Below are 22,004 nucleotides of genomic sequence, written 5' to 3'. Positions count from 1 at the left end.
TACTCTTGAGTGTTCTCTGAGTGTTACTCTTGAGTATTCTCTGAGTGTTACTCTTGAGTGTTCTCTGAGCGTTACTCTTGAGTGTTCTGAGTGTTACTCTTGAGTGTTCTCTGAGTGTTACTCTTGAGTGTTCTCTCAGTGTTACTCTTGAGTGTTCTCTGAGTGTTACTCTTGAGTGTTCTCTGAGCGTTACTCTTGAGTGTTCTCTGAGTGTTACTCTTGAGTGTTCTGAGTGTTACTCTTGAGTGTTCTGAGTGTTACTCTTGAGTGTTCTCTGAGCGTTACTCTTGAGTGTTCTCTGAGTGTTACTCTTGAGTGTTCTCTGAGTGTTACTCTTGAGTGTTCTCTGAGTGTTACTCTTGAGTGTTCTCTGAGTGTTACTCTTGAGTGTTCTCTGAGTGTTACTCTTGAGTGTTCTCTCAGTGTTACTCTTGAGTGTTCTCTGAGTGTTACTCTTGAGTGTTCTCTGAGTGTTACTCTTGAGTGTTCTCTGAGTGTTACTCTTGAGTGTTCTCTGAGTGTTACTCTTGAGTGTTCTCTCAGTGTTACTCTTGAGTGTTCTCTGAGTGTTACTCTTGAGTGTTCTCTGAGTGTTACTCTTGAGTGTTCTGAGTGTTACTCTAGAGTGTTCTCTGAGCGTTACTCTTGAGTGTTCTGAGTGTTACTCTTGAGTGTTCTCTGAGCGTTACTCTTGAGTGTTCTGAGTGTTACTCTTGAGTGTTCTCTGAGTGTTACTCTTGAGTATTCTCTGAGTGTTACTCTTGAGTGTTCTCTGAGCGTTACTCTTGAGTGTTCTGAGTGTTACTCTTGAGTGTTCTCTGAGTGTTACTCTTGAGTGTTCTCTCAGTGTTACTCTTGAGTGTTCTCTGAGTGTTACTCTTGAGTGTTCTCTGAGCGTTACTCTTGAGTGTTCTGAGTGTTACTCTTGAGTGTTCTCTGAGCGTTACTCTTGAGTGTTCTGAGTGTTACTCTTGAGTGTTCTCTGAGTGTTACTCTTGAGTATTCTCTGAGTGTTACTCTTGAGTGTTCTCTGAGCGTTACTCTTGAGTGTTCTGAGTGTTACTCTTGAGTGTTCTCTGAGTGTTACTCTTGAGTGTTCTCTCAGTGTTACTCTTGAGTGTTCTCTGAGTGTTACTCTTGAGTGTTCTCTGAGCGTTACTCTTGAGTGTTCTGAGTGTTACTCTTGAGTGTTCTGAGTGTTACTCTTGAGTGTTCTCTGAGCGTTACTCTTGAGTGTTCTCTGAGTGTTACTCTTGAGTGTTCTCTGAGTGTTACTCTTGAGTGTTCTCTGAGTGTTACTCTTGAGTGTTCTCTGAGCGTTACTCTTGAGTGTTCTCTGAGTGTTACTCTTGAGTGTTACTCTTGAGTGTTCTCTGAGTGTTCTCTTGAGTGTTCTCTGAGTGTTACTCTTGAGTGTTCTCTGAGTGTTACTCTTGAGTGTTCTGAGTGTTACTCTTGAGTGTTCTGAGTGTTACTCTTGAGTGTTCTCTGAGCGTTACTCTTGAGTGTTCTCTGAGTGTTACTCTTGAGTGTTCTCTGAGTGTTACTCTTGAGTGTTCTCTGAGTGTTACTCTTGAGTGTTCTCTGAGCGTTACTCTTGAGTGTTCTCTGAGTGTTACTCTTGAGTGTTACTCTTGAGTGTTCTCTGAGTGTTCTCTGAGTGTTACTCTTGAGTGTTCTCTGAGTGTTACTCTTGAGTGTTCTCTGAGTGTTACTCTTGAGTGTTCTCTGAGTGTTACTCTTGAGTGTTCTCTGAGTGTTACTCTTGCGTGTTCTCTGAGCGTTACTCTTGAGTGTTCTCTGAGTGTTACTCTTGAGTGTTACTCTTGAGTGTTCTCTGAGTGTTACTCTTGAGTGTTCTCTGAGTGTTACTCTTGAGTGTTCTCTGAGCGTTACTCTTGAGTGTTCTCTGAGTGTTACTCTTGAGTGTTACTCTTGAGTGTTACTCTTGAGTGTTACTCTTGAGTGTTCTCTGAGTGTTACTCTTGAGTGTTCTCTGAGCGTTACTCTTGAGTGTTCTCTGAGCGTTACTCTTGAGTGTTCTCTGAGCGTTACTCTTGAGTGTTCTCTGAGTGTTACTCTTGAGTGTTCTCTGAGTGTTACTCTTGAGTGTTCTCTGAGTGTTACTCTTGAGTGTTCTCTGAGTGTTACTCTTGAGTGTTCTCTGAGCGTTACTCTTGAGTGTTCTCTGAGTGTTACTCTTGAGTGTTACTCTTGAGTGTTCTCTGAGTGTTACTCTTGAGTGTTACTCTTGAGTGTTACTCTTGAGTGTTCTCTGAGTGTTACTCTTGAGTGTTCTCTGAGTGTTACTCTTGAGTGTTCTCTGAGCGTTACTCTTGAGTGTTCTCTGAGTGTTACTCTTGAGTGTTCTCTGAGCGTTACTCTTGAGTGTTCTCTGAGTGTTACTCTTGAGTGTTACTCTTGAGTGTTCTCTGAGTGTTACTCTTGAGTGTTACTCTTGAGTGTTACTCTTGAGTGTTCTCTGAGTGTTACTCTTGAGTGTTCTCTGAGCGTTACTCTTGAGTGTTCTCTGAGTGTTACTCTTGAGTGTTCTCTGAGTGTTACTCTTGAGTGTTCTCTGAGTGTTACTCTTGAGTGTTCTCTGAGCGTTACTCTTGAGTGTTCTCTGAGTGTTACTCTTGAGTGTTACTCTTGAGTGTTCTCTGAGTGTTCTCTGAGTGTTACTCTTGAGTGTTCTCTGAGTGTTACTCTTGAGTATTCTCTGAGTGTTACTCTTGAGTGTTCTCTGAGCGTTACTCTTGAGTGTTCTCTGAGTGTTACTCTTGAGTGTTCTCTGAGTGTTACTCTTGAGTGTTCTCTGAGTGTTCTCTGAGTGTTACTCTTGAGTGTTCTCTGAGTGTTACTCTTGAGTATTCTCTGAGTGTTACTCTTGAGTGTTCTCTGAGCGTTACTCTTGAGTGTTCTCTGAGTGTTACTCTTGAGTGTTCTCTGAGTGTTACTCTTGAGTGTTCTCTGAGTGTTACTCTTGAGTATTCTCTGAGTGTTACTCTTGAGTGTTCTCTGAGCGTTACTCTTGAGTGTTCTGAGTGTTACTCTTGAGTGTTCTCTGAGTGTTACTCTTGAGTGTTCTCTCAGTGTTACTCTTGAGTGTTCTCTGAGTGTTACTCTTGAGTGTTCTCTGAGCGTTACTCTTGAGTGTTCTCTGAGTGTTACTCTTGAGTGTTACTCTTGAGTGTTACTCTTGAGTGTTCTCTGAGTGTTACTCTTGAGTGTTCTCTGAGCGTTACTCTTGAGTGTTCTCTGAGCGTTACTCTTGAGTGTTCTCTGAGCGTTACTCTTGAGTGTTCTCTGAGTGTTACTCTTGAGTGTTCTCTGAGTGTTACTCTTGAGTGTTCTCTGAGTGTTACTCTTGAGTGTTCTCTGAGTGTTACTCTTGAGTGTTCTCTGAGTGTTACTCTTGAGTGTTACTCTTGAGTGTTCTCTGAGTGTTACTCTTGAGTGTTACTCTTGAGTGTTACTCTTGAGTGTTCTCTGAGTGTTACTCTTGAGTGTTCTCTGAGTGTTACTCTTGAGTGTTCTCTGAGTGTTACTCTTGAGTGTTCTCTGAGTGTTACTCTTGAGTGTTCTCTGAGTGTTACTCTTGAGTGTTCTCTGAGTGTTACTCTTGAGTGTTCTCTGAGTGTTACTCTTGAGTGTTCTCTGAGTGTTACTCTTGAGTGTTCTCTGAGTGTTACTCTTGAGTGTTCTCTGAGTGTTACTCTTGAGTGTTACTCTTGAGTGTTCTCTGAGTGTTACTCTTGAGTGTTACTCTTGAGTGTTACTCTTGAGTGTTCTCTGAGTGTTACTCTTGAGTGTTCTCTGAGTGTTACTCTTGAGTGTTCTCTGAGTGTTACTCTTGAGTGTTACTCTTGAGTGTTACTCTTGAGTGTTCTCTGAGTGTTACTCTTGAGTGTTCTCTGAGTGTTACTCTTGAGTGTTCTCTGAGTGTTACTCTTGAGTGTTCTCTGAGTGTTACTCTTGAGTGTTCTCTGAGTGTTACTCTTGAGTGTTCTCTGAGTGTTACTCTTGAGTGTTACTCTTGAGTGTTACTCTTGAGTGTTCTCTGAGTGTTACTCTTGAGTGTTCTCTGAGTGTTACTCTTGAGTGTTCTCTGAGTGTTACTCTTGAGTGTTCTCTGAGCGTTACTCTTGAGTGTTCTCTGAGTGTTACTCTTGAGTGTTCTCTGAGTGTTACTCTTGAGTGTTCTCTGAGTGTTACTCTTGAGTGTTCTCTGAGTGTTACTCTTGAATCTGGAGGAGATGTGTGTGTACCTGCAGACTTCACCACCGGCAGCATCTTCAGACTTCCTGAGTGTAGGATCTTGTATACGTCTCTATAGGTGGAGTTCAGTGTGACGTAACGAACATCTCTTTCCATAAAGTCCTCCACATGAATATTACTCTTCCTACCGACAGAGAAAGAAGGAATTGAGAAGATTTGAAGCACAACAGAAGCTCTTAAAATGATTGTATGGGAAGAGACTGACTCGCGGGTTCCCCATCGGAGGGGGGGCAGGTAGGGCAGCTTCTTAATGCGGATGACCGTATCATAGATGGACGGCTGGAGGCTCTGAGAGACTATGTTGGCCAGAATCACCGAGATCAAGATGGGCAGAGTGTAACTGATCTGACCCGTCAACTCCATCATGATCACGCCGGTCGACATGGTGTGAGTGACAGCTGCCGTCAGAGCGGCCGCTCCTGCTCAGGGCACAGAGAGTCATTACTGACACACACACACACACACACACACACACCAGTGGAGATGCCCAGTGTCTCACCCACGACGGCGTACGCTCCGGGCACGATGGGGAAGATGTGTCCATCCGTGTTAATTCCCTCTGGAAACAAAGTGGCCATACCTTCACCCACCAAGCGGCCGAACGCAGCTCCTGAAACACTTCTGATTATTATCACTTGTGAAAAAAGGTGCAAATGCTCCAACAAAACAATGAGAATGAACACACAAACACATACCAATGACGAAAATGGGAACGAAGGAACCACACGGTATAGGAAGAGTTATGGAGAGCGCAGACATCCAGAACTACACAACACACACACATGTTCACAAATACTGTTTATATTAAAACCTTTCCATCCAGAGTGTATTATGCGATATCCCAATATTTGCATGGAAACAGGAGGATGTATAACATGACCTGTGTGTTTGTGTACCTTCATGAGGGTGAAGATGGTGAGGATGATGAAGACGTTCGCCTGCGGATGTTTCCAGGCCGCTAAGTGATCGTCATTATCAAAGTCTGCGATGATGCCGTGATTTGACCAGGTGCGATTGTCAAAGAACGAAATCAAGGAATCCCTTTGTGTGAGCTATAAAGAGGAAATTATGTCAAAAGCAGGAAATGGTTCTCTATAAATGTATATGCGTGAGCGTGTGTGTGAGATTATGTGTGTGTGAGTGTGTGTGTGTGTGTGTGTGTGAGTGTGTGAGCGTGTGTGTATATGTGAGATTATGTGTGTGTGAGTGTGTGTGTGTGTGTGTGTGTGTGTGTGAGATTATGTGTGTGTGTGTGTGAGTGTGTGTGTGTGTGTGTGTGTGAGTGTGTGGACTGGTAATCCCTACGTTATGGGGACCCAAAATGTCCCCACAAAGATGGCAATATCCAAAATCCTCATCCTTGTGGGGACATTTTTTGGTCCCCATGAGGAAAACATCTTATAAATCAGACTAAGTGATGTTTTTTGAAAATTTAAAAATGCAGAATGTCTCCTGTGATGGGTAGGTTTAGGGGCAGGGGCAGTGTGTGTGTGTGTGTGTGTGTGTGTGATGGGTAGGTTTAGGGGCAGTGTGTGTGTGTGTGTGTGTGTGTGTGATGGGTAGGTTTAGGGGCAGGGGCAGTGTAGGGGGATAGAATATACGGTATGTACGGTATAAAAACCAATGCGCCTATGGAAAGACCCCATAAAACATGAAAACCCAACATGTGTGTGTGTGTGTGTGTGTGTGTGTTAGTGTGTGTGTGTGTTACCTTTCCTGCCATGAACTGCCCAAAGCCCGGAGGGAAAGTGAGCGTTGAAATCAGCACAGAGACCAAAGAAGAATACAAGAAAACACTAGACAGAAAACACATGATTACACACACACACACACACACACACACACACACACACACACACACACACACGTTTGCATGGCTATAAAAGAGACGACACATCATAGACTTCTATTGTTTCAGGTCATTCTATTATAACCCAGCATCACTCACTTCTTCATGAGGAAGCTGTTCATGGCTTTCTGCTTCTTCACAAACAGAGTAATCTTCCCATACAGATACACAAAGAAGGCTCCGCCGAAGCCACACACTATCCTGCAGGAAACCAAGGAGGAAACAGAACATAAAACCTCATCCAAACTAGCAATGAAAGCTGCGATAGCGTCTCCATGAGTAACACTGACCCCATGGCAGCGAAGGCTGGAAGCTCCTGCAGGTCAAAAGGAAAGTCCAGCCTGTACTTTGTTGCATAAAGAGCCACGAGCGTCTCTGAGAGAGAGAGAGAATAACTCACCATCTGTTATCCTGCTAAATGCATGCAGTTTAGTTTCTATTATAATAGGACAGTAAGTGGGAGAGAGAGAGGGGGACGGGATCTTTGATATATATCACATGTATTTTGTGCACAAACACACACCTTCCACTCCGTTGCACACTGGCAGGAGCCTGAAGATCATGGCACCAAAGGTAGCAGACAGAAATCCACGCCAGTAGTTCCGCGAGACATAAAACATCGAGGTGACCTCCATGCTGAATAACACACCTGAAACACACACCAACTGGTTTCCATGGACTCTCCATAGACGTAAGGGTTTTTACTGTACACACTGTATATTCTCATTACGCTAACCCTACCCATCACACACACACACACACACACACACACACACACACACACACACACACACACACACACACACACACACACACACACACACACACACACACACACACACACACACACACACACACACACACACACACACACACACACACACCACCATGAGCGGCCACTGGAGGCGAGTATGCCTGTCCATTGGGTCTACTAGTGTCCAGATGGCTGTAGAGGCCGAGGCGAGAGTGGGGACCGTTGGTGGTGGGTTGAGTCTTTGTCTTTGTCTTTCTTCGTCTCTTTCGGCATGACGTGCTGCACCTTCCGGAGTTCTTCCAGGAGCTCCTGTCCAGAGCCCAGTTGCGTGTTGTGATGTGGAATTTCCTCAGAATGGCCTTGATATTGTCCTTGTGGCTCTTCTTTTGCCCACCAGTGTCTCTCCGCCCTTCCTTCCGCTGGGAGTGCAGGATCTGTTTGGGGAGACGTGTGTTGGTCATGCGAATGGTGGTACTGCATTATTGTAGTGGTGATGCTGGTCATGTTGGCGTCCTCCAAGACGCATCTGTCCTCCCAGCTGATCCTCAGAATCTTTCGTAAGGATCTTTGATGGTTTTGTTCCATGGCTCTCGGGTGCCTGCTGAAGTTGGTCCATGACTTGGCTCACACACATCAGGGTGGGGAGGACAATGGTTTTGTAGACCGGGAGTTTTGTTTGGGTGGTCTCGAGGCGTTTCTCAATGTCAAGGAAGGATCCTCAGAAGCCAGAATCCCGAGGATGCTACGTCATCGACGTCCGTCGAAGGGCTGTTCCAATGTCGAGGATCCTCGGAATTTCAACCAAGGTCTGAGTCCTTCGTTCGAAAAATATGCCATAAACAGGAAAGGATGCAAACGAGTAGACTTCGCGCACTTAGCGTTCTCAAATTACCCACAATCCTATGCGCGCAGCTTTGCTGTCTTGTTCAAAAAATACAAAATATCGGACGTTGGTGGGGCAATATGCTTTCAAGTGCAAGTATTTACATTACCAAACATTTGTTATAACCGTAGTAAATATAAGTAAAGTTTAACTTTTAAATGCCAGTACAAATTTCTACCGTATTGAGATTATACAAATGACGTTATTGATGGCTAACAGACCTTTTCACTGACTTAAAGACGTAATGACGCGCACTTGCTAGCCTGTTCCATTTACGTGTTCTCCGAATGCTAAAGAGGAGCCTCGCCTCTGAAGGAAGTGACTTGGAAGGACCAGTCCTAGAGGAAGGATCCTTGACATTGAGAAACACCTTCGTACTTTGAAGACTCTTTTCCTGAGTCTGGCGTAGGCTCCACTGGCACAACTCAGGCGATGGCTAACCTCAGAGTCTGTCATCCCGGCGGTCTCTGGTTCACACAATGCCATAGTCAGTGAGATGCCACTGTTTGGAGCAGGAGCTCTCCAAGAAGACTTAAATTAGTTTCTCTGGCGAAAGAGAGTGTTAGTGATGGCGAGGTCATACTGAACACACTTGCTGAGAAGCGTAACTCCATTAGAGTTGATGTTCAACTCCTTTCCTAGAGTGCCTTGATCCCGGCCAACCCTGGCTCTGAAGTCTCCTAGGAGAATAATCGTATCTTCCCTGGAGAGTCTCGTCTAAGCAGGCATAGAAGGTCTCTTTTACTACCTTTTCAGAGTCTAAAGTAGGGGCATAGGTGCTCACAACTGTTGCTATCTGGTTGATGGCAAGCACCAGACGTATGGTCATGGGAAGATCATTGATGAGGCTGATAAGCTGGTTCCTAATGGCAAATCCAACACCAGGATCCTGGGCTCATCAGCAGCTTTTCCTTTCCAGAAGAAAGTGTAGCCACCCTTCTCCTCTTTCACTTGTCCGTCGTCTGGTCTCAGAAAGGGGCTTATCTTCTCAGTTCTCTAGAGATGATTGCGGTTCTCCTCTCTGGTCTCTTAAGGACTTAAACTATCTTTGTGGGGATTTTCCATAGACGTAATGGTTTTTATACAGTACATACCATATATCCCCCTACACAGCCCCTGCCCCTAAACCTGCCCATCACACACACACACACACACACACACACACTGCCCCTAAACCTGCCCATCACATTTTTATATTTTCAAAAAAAACCATAATTTAGTATGTTTATCAGGGTTTCTGCAGGTTTCATCAAGTCAAATGTAAGACTTTTTGAGACCTTTTCAAGACCAATATGAATGTATTAAGTAAATTAATTTATTCCAATTGTACATATCAATAAACTTGTATCAACTTGCACTTCCTCATAGCTCAATCCCACCAGAATTTTGCGACTTTTTTTTGTGATTTGAGATCAAAATGACTGAATTTGTGGTGGTCATTTTTTTACATTCCCCATATTATGTATTACGCTAGATGCACAATAGTCACATGACAATAGAACAAACTAAACACACAAATCTTGTTTATTTTGGTTACGAATAATGCAGGATCTCAAAAGAATGCATGTTGATTTTTCATTGCATTTAGTAAATCGCAGAAACACAAACTGGAGGACTATAAGCTGAAGAATAAAATCTGTTTTATGTGTCTGTGGTACGATCAGAGAGAGACTCCAATAACACCAAAGCTGATTGGCTGCAATATAAGACGCATGTTGGTCTCATTTGTAGTCGTAATACCGCAAATTATATTTGGTCTAGCGAAAGAAAGAACTACAACATGGAGGAAAACAAAAAATATATATATATACATTCTAAAGTGCTACTGGAGCATTTCAATGAGCATTAGAGGTAGTGGCACATGGACTTTTAGAATTATTTAAGACCTAGAACAGAATACTTCAGCCAATTTAAGACTATTTGAGGCCTAAAATTTAGATTTTGAAATTCTAGACTTTTTAAGACCCCGCGGAAACCCTGGTTTATGAATCGATTTACATTGTGGGGACCGCTGGCTGGTGTAGGTGATCTCAGGTTTTACTATCCTTGAGGGGACATTTGGTCCCCACAATGTAATATAAACAAACACACACACACACACACACACACACAGTTTTCTCACCTCCAATAGGAGAAGCGAAGCAGCAGCCAATCCCAACAGCGCATCCGACCGTCAGCATCTCCTTGTTTCTGGCTTCATTCTGCTCAACACACACACAAGAGAACCACATTTGTGGATTTTAGTTTAACTTGTTAACTGTTGCCCCCCTTTTTGGGCGTAAATGCTTGAAGTTCATGAACGCTTTGAAATACAGAGCCAGTCTCTTTTTAAAGAAGACACTGAGATTATTCCAGAAGAGAAAGCGCTTCCCAAAGAATTATAGAAGTTTAAGTGACCTGTTAACTACTTAACTAACTTGGCCTCTAACATCAGAGCTACATCTCTAGCCGAGCTTGGATGAGTGTTTAGGCTTTTCCTAATTCACCCTTCGCCGCAAGTTTGATTGACAGGCGATCTGACCAATCACATCGCCGAATCTGCCATTTGTCCCGACAAAGCAGTCAGGAGAGTTTAGATTAACGTCGGTGGACTTCAACTTGAACGGCGTGTATTGACATCTTTCCCCGGTTGAAACAACATTTATTTTAGTGTTCATTAATGTTTATTTCATGCTTATCAATGAACTAGAAGGAAGAGCTGATCGGTTCACTGAGGCGCTACAGCGATCAGCACACATTAAAGAGACACAAAACGCTATTTATTGTTTACATTTCTTTAAAAAAAAAAGACAATTTCAAAGTTGAGACTTTGTTTCATATCAAAAAGTCCTGAAAAAAACCCGAAACTTGGTGACTTTATTGGTGCTTGGTATATGAACACAAAAAAATTGGGGACAGGATTTGAAAAGTCTAAGTGGTCATAAAAAAAAATAGTCACACTCAGGACCTTCGGGTCAAAAATGACCCCCATAGGAAATGAATGGGAAAAGGGCAAAAATATGAAAATACAGAGTTTTTTTCTGCATACAATCTACAAATCAGCCAGGATGAAGAAAACAAGACTCAGTGAAGATCTCTAAAACATCAAGAGTGTAAAACAGACAAAAAAACTCACACACACACACAAAAACACAATTAGCTTTTGGAATGGCACGCATTAATTTGTGTGTGCGTGTGTTTTTGTGTGTATAAGTGTGTGTGTGTGTGTGTGTGTGTGTGTGTGTGTTTTTGTTTGTTTTGCACTCTTGATGTTTTAGAGATCTTCACTGTTGAGTCTTTTTTTCTGCATCCTGGCTGATTTGTAGATTGTATGCAGAAAAAAACTAATTTCCCATTCATTTCATTAGACTTTTCAAATCCTTTCAAATCCAATTTTTTTGGGTGTTCATATACCAAGTACCAATAAAGTCACCAAGTTTCGGACCATTCTGATGAAGCTACAATTTTTAAAAAAAATTTATAAAACGCAAGATCCACTATAGTGGTATAAATGTGCTATTGCGTGATAAAAATGCTCAATGTGTCCACCGGATGGCACTGATCTCATTTAAAAAATTGCTTTCATGAGGCCTAGGCTTGACTCTAAAATGAAATACAGCTTTAATAAAAAAATAATATATATATATATTCAATGGGAAAAAATGGGTCATAATTATTGTATAAATATTAATTATTAATCATAAAATTATCTCAAAACACCAAAAAAAGAAAATAAAAAATATTATTGAAGGAAAATATATTTCATTGATTTTACTCAAATCTTTTTTTATCTTAATCCCGCCCTCCTGAGTGTGACCCATAAATGAAGAACCCCAGAGGGTTAAACATGTGATTAAAGCCTTTAACACCATCTTTTCACAACAAATATATTTCACAACAAAGCACAGACCTGTGTTGGGTAGATCTACTGTATGGAGTGGTATAATAATGTCTTTAAATACCTTATAGATGCCACTGAAGAGCGACATGAACTTGCAGAGAAGAGCGGCGCACATACTGCCGATGTGCACGAACGGACCCTACAGAAAACACACCAAACATCTCCAGATCACACAGAAATCAACCCGGACAGATTTTCAGTTCATTGAACCTTTAGACAACATATAAAAGAAAACTAAAAGCAATGCATATGTTATTTTGTTGAGTATCATATTTGATCCATCAGCTGTAAGTGCCCATGATGGCCACCAGAGGGCATTACTGCGCTGGTTTCCAGGATATCCAGGTGTGTGTGAGTGTGTGTGTTCACCTCTTTGCCCACAGGTAACTCACTCCCCAGCACACAGGTGAGGCTGATGATTTTGGACACTAGTGTTCTGAAGGTCAGGTACTCGTGCAGCACAACTCCTCTCAGAGCCGTCTTCATCTCAGGAATACCAGAGCCTAACCACAGACCAGTTATGAAGCCATCACATACAGAGTGCTTAGCTTTAAACAATCAGTTCACTTTTAAATACACTTTAGCTGATAGTTTCCTCACCCTCATGTCATCAAGATGTCCATGTCTCTCTGCAGGCGAAAAGAAATGAAGGTTTTGGATGAAAACAGTCCAGGGTTTTTCTCCATATAATGGACTTCAATGGGCTCCAAACGGGTCAGTTTCAGTGCAGCTTCAAACGACCCCAGATGATGAATAAGGGTCTGATCTAGACAAACCATCAGCTTCTGAGAGAAACCCAGCAGTATTTATGCTATTATTTTACCTCTTATCAGACGAGCGTGATCATCTCTGAGCTCAGACATAACTTCTGGAGAGTGAGGTCAAATACGATTGTGGTCATAGATGTATCGATAGTATTTAATAGCATAAATACTGCTGGGTTTCTCTCAGAAGCTGATGGTTTGGCTAGATCAGACCCTTATTCATCATCTGGTGTCGTTTAAAGCTGCACTGAAACTGACCCGTTTGACCCGTTTGGAGCCCATTGAAGTCCATTATATGGAGAAAAACCATGTTTTCATCCAAAACCTTCATTTCTTTTCGACTGAAAGAAAGACATGGACATCTTGATGACATGGGGGTGAGGAAATTATCAGCAAAAGTTTATTTAAAAGTGAACTAATCCTTTAAATAAAATGATGGATTGTGTGTGTGTGTGTGTGTGTGTGTGTGTGTGTGTCTCACCAACGGCCTGAGGCGATACGATGTTCGCAAATCCTGCCGCGAAACACATGAGGATCATGGAATAAGCGACCCATGCGAAATACTGCAGGAAAACATGACTGTCCGACATATCGTAGATCCACCGGTGCGCTGCAGACCGAGAGATTAATGTAGGCAACATATGGGAAAGAAACATGCGTCGATATCATGACAGCAACACACACTCACTCACACACACTCACACACACTCACCCTCGGCGAGGAGTTCGACGAAGATATCCATGACGAAGCTGATCACCGCCATGATGAAGCCCAGGATCATGAGGAAGACCCAATCCGCTCCGAGCAGAGACACGAGGAGCCGCTGGAAGTGTGCCAGCCGCACTACAGGGAGGAAATACATTACCCATGATGCATCAGGGCACACCTGCAGACTCCACGGACTACATCACCCATGATGCATCAGGGCACACCTGCAGACTCCACAGACTACATCACCCATGATGCATCAGGGCACACCTGCAGACTCCACACTCTAAAAACTAATTAGTTCAGTTTACTTAATTCAATTGTGCAAACTGTAAGCATTGAATTAAGTTGTTGAATAAAATTGCATTAAGTTGTTCTAACTTAAACCGTTTAAGTTTTGTCAACTTAATTCTATCTGGGATCTGAGGAAGTGTATTCCCAGAGTGCATTGTGGCATGAATAAATTAATTGCTTCGTTTTACTATTTTTGGCTTTATTTTACTATTTGTCTTTTGTCAGTGTAACCCCAATAATGACAGCAAGTAAAATAGTAAAGGTCGTATTAATAATTAAATTAAATAAAACAAATCCTTATACCATTGTTGTGTTTTGTGTAAATATCAACTCAATTAAAAGGTTATGCCATAAATATTAGCAAAAATAATGTTAAAAGATCTTTATTTGACATGAAATATAGTTATGTAATATATCATTAATGGACAAATATGTGACATACAACTATGATTTCTTGTTGCATTGCTGCATTAATAGGAAGTTAATTACTATAATATGAATGAAGTTCCAAGTGTCCAACCAAAGGGAACACTGATCTCCATCACGGTGACCGGAAGTGGAGGAAATGAGTCATAAGTCTATACAAAATTGCCCCACCTGAAAAACTCTTTGCCCGCCCGCTTGCTGTTTTTTTGCTTTGGCCAAATGGTGCTCAAACCAGTCAAGTAAAGTTTACTTGAGTTTTCTAAGTAATGAAGGCATAGCATGAAAATAGTTCAGATTACTTCATTGTTTTAAGTAAGTTCAACAAATTATAGGACATTATTAAAAAAGTCTTAGTACGAACAACTGTTGGATTTTACAGTGCACAGACTACATCACCCATGATGCATCAGTGCACACCTGCAGACTCCACAGACTACATCACCCATGATGCATCAGTGCACACCTGCAGACTCCACAGACTACATCACCCATAAAGCCCAAACCACATGAGCTGAAGTGAGACCCTGAGTGCTGTTGAAGCGTTGTGGGAGTGTTGCAGAAGCGTTGCTGTAATGTTGCAGAGACTCACTCACCTCCACACTGGAGACACGGACTGAGCTCAGACGGGGATCTTCTCTGACGACCCTCCCTGAGAAGACGGCCGGCATCTTTGGTGCCTTGTTCCTACCGGAAAACAGAGAGAGATTCAGCTGTGAAAAACTGAAGGTACAGATACAGATAAACAACAGAGACACCATTTTACCCAATTAACCCTCTGGGGTTCTTCATTTATGGGTCACACTCAGGAGGGCGGGATTAAGATAAAAAAAGATTTGAGTAAAATCAATGAAATATATTTTTGTTCAATAATATTTTTCTTTTCTTTTTTGGTGTTTTGAGATAATTTTATGATTAATAATTAATATTTATACAATAATTATGACCCATTTTTTCCCATTGAATATATATATATATATAATTTTTTTATTAAAGCTGTATTTCATTTTAGAGTCAAGCCTAGGCCTCATGAAAGCAATTTTTTAAATGAGATCAGTGCCATCTGGTGGACACATTGAGCATTTTTATCACGCAATAGCACATTTATACCACTATAGTGGATCTGGATCTTGCGTTTTTTTTAAAAAAATAAACAAATCGTAGCTTCATCGCAATCGTCCAAAACTTGGTGACTTTATTGGTACTTGGTATATGAACACACACAAAAATTGGGGACAGGATTTGAAAAGTCTAAGTGTCGTAAAAAAAATTGTCACACTCAGGACCTTCGGGTCAAAAATGACCCCCATAGGAAATGAATGGGAAATTCGTTTTTTTCTGCATACAATCTACAAATCAGCCAGGATGCAGAAAAAAAGACTCAACAGTGAAGATCTCTAAAACATCAAGAGTGCAAAACAGACAAAAAAACTCACACACACACTTATACACACAAACACACACACACACACACACACACACACACACACACAAATTAACACGTGCCATTCCAAAAGCTAATTGTGTTTTTGTGTGCGTGTGTGTGTGTGTGTGTGTGTGTGTGTGTGTGAGTTTTTTTGTCTGTTTTACACTCTTGATGTTTTAGAGATCTTCACTGAGTCTTGTTTTCTTCATCCTGGCTGATTTGTAGATTGTATGCAGAAAAAAACTCTGTATTTTCATATTTTTGCCCTTTTCCCATTCATTTCCTATGGGGGTCATTTTTGACCCGAAGGTCCTGAGTGTGACTATTTTTTTTTATGACCACTTAGACTTTTCAAATCCTGTCCCCAATTTTTTTGTGTGTTCATATACCAAGTACCAATAAAGTCACCAAGTTTCGGACCATTCTGATGAAGCTACGATTTATATCATAATAAAAAGTAAATCGGGTCAGAAATGACCGAAGACCCCCAGAGGGTTAAAGGCCTAAGCAACATTTTAAGAGTTGAGAAAGTCACACTTTCTAAGCTTCTTGAATATTTTCATCACATGACTTTACAGTGAGTTGGCATTCGGATATTTAGACTAATAATATTTACATATAGCGATGGATGCACTGCAAAAAATGCTTTCCTTATTTAGTTTTTTTTCTTCTTCTTGTTTCCAGTCAAAATATCTAATAAATCTTAATGAAGTGAGTTTTGTGTTTGGGACAGAAACAAGAATCAGAAACCAGATTATATTTCTTACCCCATTGGCAGATCATTTAGCTTGTTTTAAGCAAAAACGTCATTTTACTAATCCAGTAAAAGCATCTTTATTTAAGATTGTTTAGATATTTGGACTGGAAAAAGACAAAAATACTTTTTTTTTGCAGTGTGGTTATTATAAACACACATTACTATAGTTCAAAGTCTGTTACTGAAAGGGATAGCTCACCCAAAGATTACCATTTATCATTTTATTTACTTTTTTAACTTGTAATTGAGGGAAAATACCAGTATTCAGTTTTAACAGAACACAAGTAAAGATTGTCAAAAATAAGCCTTTAGTTGTGATGTACTATTACTCAATCTAACTAATGTACATACTTCAAACTACATATACAGTAAAACCATCGTTTTGTTTAGTATTTTTATGGCGACTTGTGGGCTGTGGCTCATTCCAGATTACCACAGTTTTACTTTTTTATTATCTCAACGGAACAATATTTGCCTCATTGATCATTATTTACCTGATTATTACTGCTTTGAAACAATTAAGCGCTATATTAATAGTGTTTTTCGCGGATATTGTGCTGGTTTTGTCAGATTTACCTCACTAATGTGAAGAATGCCTACAGAGTTCCGTTACGTGCGCGTGCTTGAGGCTGTACTGCGGAAAGCCCGCGCAAAGCGTGTCACGTCATCACGTCTGTGCTGAGGAGATCTTCTGTCAGTCGATAAAGTAAGTTTTATCCGTGATATTTATGTTGTTTTATCGCGGATTAATCTCTCATATCGATTAATTCAGTTTATATAATTAAATACACGATAGGGCCGAGCGATATGATGATTTAATTAGAAAAATGAAGGTTTAATTAGAAAATAAGTGGTGGTACGTGTTATTAAAGCACAATACACCGCGAAAGAGAGAGAACTAGCGTGTTTAGTTAGGCTAGTATTAATGTTTGCTACGGTATTGAAATTGGTATCGAGAATTGTGAATTTTGTAACATTATTTCCAGCAAAAATAGCATATGTTATTATTATTATTATTATTGTGAGAACTGCTCATATTGTTGTGTTATTATATTTTGGTCATATCGCCAAACCCAATCTTTTGTTTTGCTAATTGAAAATGCTATTGAACAAACTATTTAATACAGTCAATGTGTTTGAAATGTTTTCATTTGGTATTATTAAAATTATTGCAGTATTAGTGTGGGGATGTCTCAATAAAAATACATCAATTTTACATAAGCATAATTTCAACTTAGTATGTTAAAATAACATTTTATGTCATAATTCTGACTTTATCAGTCATAATTTTAACTTTTCATCTCATAATTTTGACGTCATCATTCTGAATTTTCATGTAATAAACGTGACTTAGTATGTCAGAATTTCAACTTTGTCATATTTTTCGAATTTCGACTGAATTTTGAATGTCAAATTATGATTTTTAAGTCAACAGAATTTTGACTTTATGTAATTATTGTTTTTTAATTCATAATTTCAACTTAGTATGTCATGATTTAGACCTTTCATCTCATAATTATGGCTCAGTACTTCATCATTTTAAATTGTCATTCAACTTCAAAAGTCAACTTCACATAATTTTGACATTTTATGTAATTTTTTAGTGTCAATTTGAACTTGGTATAACAGAATTTTGACTTTTTATATCATCATTGTTTTTAAGTCAGAATTTCGACAATGATTTTTTAAGTCAATTTAGTATGTCAGAATTTCAACTTTTTAAGTCATAATTTCAACTTTGTCTTGATTTTAGATTCTTGATTTTTCAACTCATAATTATGTCTTAGTATGTCAAAATTTGAATTTTTTATGTCACAATTATGACTTTATAAGTCATTATTTTAACTTTTCATCTCATAATTTTCACCTAGTACGTCATCATTCCGAATTTTCATGTAGTAAATATGATTATATAATAATTTAAACATTTTTGTTGTACATTTTGACAAGTCAGAATTTCAATTGATTTAAAGTCATAATTTCAACTTAGTATGTCATGATTTAGACCTTTCATCTCATAATTATGGCTTCGTGTGTCATCATTTTAAATTTTCATGTAATAAATGTGACTTTTTAGTATGTCATAATTTCAACTTTTTGTCATATATTTCGACTTAAGTCAGAATTTTGACTTTTTAATGTCATAATTATGATTTTTTTTAAGTCAACTTCACATAATTTTTTCATTTTATATAATTATTGTTTTTAAGTCATAATTTCAACTTAAAAATTACTATTATTAAATACAGTTTCTGCTGCTGCAATGCTATTTATCACATCATTTCAATTTAGTATGTCATAAATTTGACTTTGTGTCATAATTTTACATTTCCATCTCATAATTTTAACATAATAATTATGGATTAGTATGTCATAAATTCAACTTTTTGTCATATTTTTTGACTTAAGTCAGAATTTTTTTTTAAAGTCAACTTTACTTTTTATGTCATTTATTGTTTTTAAGTCAAAATTTCAACTTAGTATGTCATGATTTAGACCTTTCATCTCATTATGGCTTCGTGTGTCATCATTTTAAATATTCATGTAATAAATGTGACTTTTTAGTATGTCATAATGTCAACTTTTTGTCATATATTTCGACTTAAGTCAGAATTTTGACTTTTTAATGTCATAATTATGATTTTTTTTAAGTCAACTTCACTTAATTTTTTCATTTTATATAATTATTGTTTTCAAGTCATAATTTTAACTTAAAAATTACTATTATTAAATACAGTTTCTGCTGCTGCAATGCTATTTATCACATCATTTCAATTTAGTATGTCATAAATTTGACTTTTTATGTCATAATTATGACTTTGTGTCATCATTTTAAATTTCCATCTCATAATTTTAACATAATAATTGTGGCTTAGTATGTCATAATTTCAACTTTTTTCTTTTAATTTGAATTTTTTTTTAGTCAAATTTACTTTTTATGTAATTTATTGTTTTTAAGTCAACATTTCAACTTAGTATGTCATGATTTAGACCTTCCATCTCATAATTATGGCTTCGTGTGTCATCATTTTAAATTTTCATGTAATAAATATGACTTTTTAGTATGTCATAATTTCAACTTTTTGTCATGTATTTCGACTTAAGTCAGAATTTCGACTTTATGTCATAATTATGATTTTTTAAAGTCAACTTCACATCATTTTTTACATTTTATATAAGTCATAATTTCAACTTAAAAATTACTATTGTTAAATACAGTTTCTGCTGCTGCAATGCTATTTATCACATCATTTCAATTTAGTATGTCATAAATTTGACTTTGTGTCATAATTTTACATTTCCATCTCATCATTTTAACATAATAATTATGGATTAGTATGTCATAAATTCAACTTTTTGTCATATTTTTTGACTTAAGTCAAAACATTTTTTTAAGTCAACTTTACTTTTTATGTAATTTATTGTTTTTAAGTCAACATTTCAACTTAGTATGTCATGATTTAGACATAATTATAGCTCAGTAGTTCTTCATTGAAGTCATACAGGTCCTAATTTCGACGTTATATCTCATAAATATGACGAATTATTAATTGAGGGGCTAAACACAGAAAAGCAGAAGAAGCACTCACCAACTGACTCTGATCTGCACCATCAGCCATGATCTCTGTCTCTCACACTCACACACACACTGGAGCAGAAATGCGTCTTTAGACGTGCGGTCGTGTGTGTGAGTTTATATGTGTGTGAAGGAAGTGTGTGTTGTGCTAAATACGAGAGAAACTCCGCCCAGTTAGCGGACGAGTACCTGAGTACCCGAATACTCAGAACTGAGAGCTGTGATCAATCATGAAAACAATTCTTCAAAACGCTCCTTTTTTAGTATTAGGACTGGCTATAGTTAAGTGGACGAAACGTTCCCTTCACACTTTAAATGGAAATAAAGGACTGAGAAGTTTAACCTTTGCTACCGACTAACTTAAGTTTTCACGATATAAATGAAATGAGGTGATTTTCATGCTCTGGTTTTCCAGCTCCGATGGATGAATTCTGTCCTTAAATCCTCATGGGAGGAAATTGTTAAAGCACAGAATGAGTTATTGAGAATTTGCTGTGACACATCAACACTTGATGGAGAAAACACACCTTTATCGCAGAATGCCGACTGTTTTATCAAATCACTGTTTATTGACAGGTAAACGCGCACTGTTATTTATATCCTGATTTCAGCAGAAGTTGTGGTATTTTTGGAAAAACAGAAACATTTCCGAGTTTCTTCTGCTGTAATCTTGGAAGAATGCTGCGTTGTCACTGTTATTACTTTGGGTATTCATTTAGCTCATGATGTTATTTTAAACACACACACATCAGCTGTTTTCCTGGGAAGCAAAAAAAGAAGAAAAAGACAAAAGAAGTCGATTTATAAAGGATCCAACTCTTCAAGTTAGGGTTAATAGTGCAACTTAATAAGTCCATTCGGGACATTTCTAGGGCTGAAAACGAACAATTATTTTAATTGTCGATTAATCTGTCGATTATTTATTTATTTTTTTCCGATTAATCGATTTTTTTAAAAAACATCCTTTATTCAAAAACAGAACTGACCGTGCAAATTCACAGTGCTGTATAAATCTATAAATCTATAAATCTTTTTTTTTTTCATAAAGAAAAATACTGATCAGAAAACTGAACAGGATGTTAGAACGTGTTCTCTACACTACACACTCACAAACAACATTTAATGGGTTTAGTTTAATTGTAATGCATTAAGAATTTCTCTAAAATGTCCAAACCCATTATATACTCCTGGAGAAAACATCTACTGTATTAAAATGAATGATATTAAAGTTTAAACATGCAACACAGGCACAGATTTAACTGCTGTGGCATATAAACAAATATTAATACAAGCAGCATTTAGCGGAGTTCAGGCCTTTAAGCACACAAGCAGGGTAAAAGACATTACGTTTTATTTAGCAAGATTTTAAACACTGAAATAATAGATGGAAAATACCATTTACAGTCAATACAGGCAATTTCCAATAGGAAACACATGGCTTTAAAAGGGTTTTAACAGTTATAGCGCCACCTATGGTCAAATTCCCATCAAACTTTGCATGGTTGTTAACCCTTTACCTGTCACCCCCCTTTTTGAGAATTTCGTGAAAATGCACTACCCAAACTTAAATGGTTGTAATTCATGAATTCATGAGATTATTGCTGAAGTGGAAAATTATAGAATTAAATTATATAAAAGTTATTGAAATTTAAGTTTATTGTTATAAAAATATAAAAATATAAATATTATTTATTTTATTAAAAAATATATAAATTAATATAGGTTTCAGCCTAAAAAAGACAGAAAGTCAAAGCCAAAATTCTAACCAAGTTGTGTTCAAAATTTTAGGTCAAAAACTCAAAAAATGAGTTTTCTGTAAGACTTTTAGCTGCATAACCTCCACAAATCCACTAGGGGTTAGACACACCATATTGGTGATTCCTAAAGATTGATCTGGCAGATATTCTCTATATATAATATTATTTTCTGAAAATTTTTGGCTAAATACTAGAATCAATGTTTATGTTATGAACTTTTAGCATGAAAATCAAAGTTTGAATGATTAAAAGTGTGGTTGTTGATTTTTTGTTACAAAGGTGAAAACTCCTGTAATGATACAGATTTTTTGATGCACACTCTTGTCACTCTTGTCATATATTAATCCATTACTCTTCCAAAATATATATTTTCTGCAAAATCATCAACAAATATGTATTCTTGAGCCTTAGACCTTTCCAATGATATATAGTTTGTCATGACTAGATTAGGATTTAATAGTAATATAGTGAAGTAAATGTAGAATGCCCGTATACGGGCAAGTGACAGTTAAGGATGTTATGTCACATATGAGAACATTTTGACACTGGTTTGGTTACGATCGGGCTAAAAACCTAGGACTAGTTCGCAAAAGTAGGTTTTGGACAAAATCCAAAATGGCGGGAACATTTGCATACCGGAAATGAAATCG

General features: G+C 38.3%; 1 protein-coding gene across 1 annotated transcript in view; it reads right to left on the bottom strand.

Annotated features, from left to right (window-relative positions):
• The window catches only part of clcn2c (chloride channel 2c), a 36,695-nt gene extending 16,973 nt beyond the window's left edge, over nucleotides 1-19,722 (bottom strand). Inside the window, exons 1-16 of the mRNA XM_079823469.1 lie at nucleotides 19,611-19,722; nucleotides 14,434-14,524; nucleotides 13,124-13,255; nucleotides 12,893-13,021; nucleotides 12,017-12,150; nucleotides 11,709-11,786; nucleotides 9,890-9,968; nucleotides 6,654-6,779; nucleotides 6,421-6,505; nucleotides 6,230-6,331; nucleotides 5,993-6,077; nucleotides 5,178-5,333; nucleotides 4,977-5,046; nucleotides 4,781-4,891; nucleotides 4,487-4,700; nucleotides 4,272-4,405 (exon numbers count right to left, since the gene is read on the bottom strand). Coding sequence (XP_079679595.1) covers nucleotides 4,272-4,405; nucleotides 4,487-4,700; nucleotides 4,781-4,891; nucleotides 4,977-5,046; nucleotides 5,178-5,333; nucleotides 5,993-6,077; nucleotides 6,230-6,331; nucleotides 6,421-6,505; nucleotides 6,654-6,779; nucleotides 9,890-9,968; nucleotides 11,709-11,786; nucleotides 12,017-12,150; nucleotides 12,893-13,021; nucleotides 13,124-13,255; nucleotides 14,434-14,524; nucleotides 19,611-19,640 — 1,756 coding nt within the window. The 5' untranslated portion in view covers nucleotides 19,641-19,722. The remainder of the gene's footprint in view (nucleotides 1-4,271; nucleotides 4,406-4,486; nucleotides 4,701-4,780; nucleotides 4,892-4,976; nucleotides 5,047-5,177; nucleotides 5,334-5,992; nucleotides 6,078-6,229; nucleotides 6,332-6,420; nucleotides 6,506-6,653; nucleotides 6,780-9,889; nucleotides 9,969-11,708; nucleotides 11,787-12,016; nucleotides 12,151-12,892; nucleotides 13,022-13,123; nucleotides 13,256-14,433; nucleotides 14,525-19,610) is intronic.
• Nucleotides 19,723-22,004: the final 2,282 nt, after the last annotated feature.

The sequence above is a fragment of the Gobio gobio genome, assembly GCF_949357685.1.
Source record: "Gobio gobio genome assembly, chromosome: 8".
Taxonomy (NCBI): domain Eukaryota; kingdom Metazoa; phylum Chordata; class Actinopteri; order Cypriniformes; family Gobionidae; genus Gobio; species Gobio gobio.
This window is presented reverse-complemented; position numbering and strand designations above follow the sequence as displayed.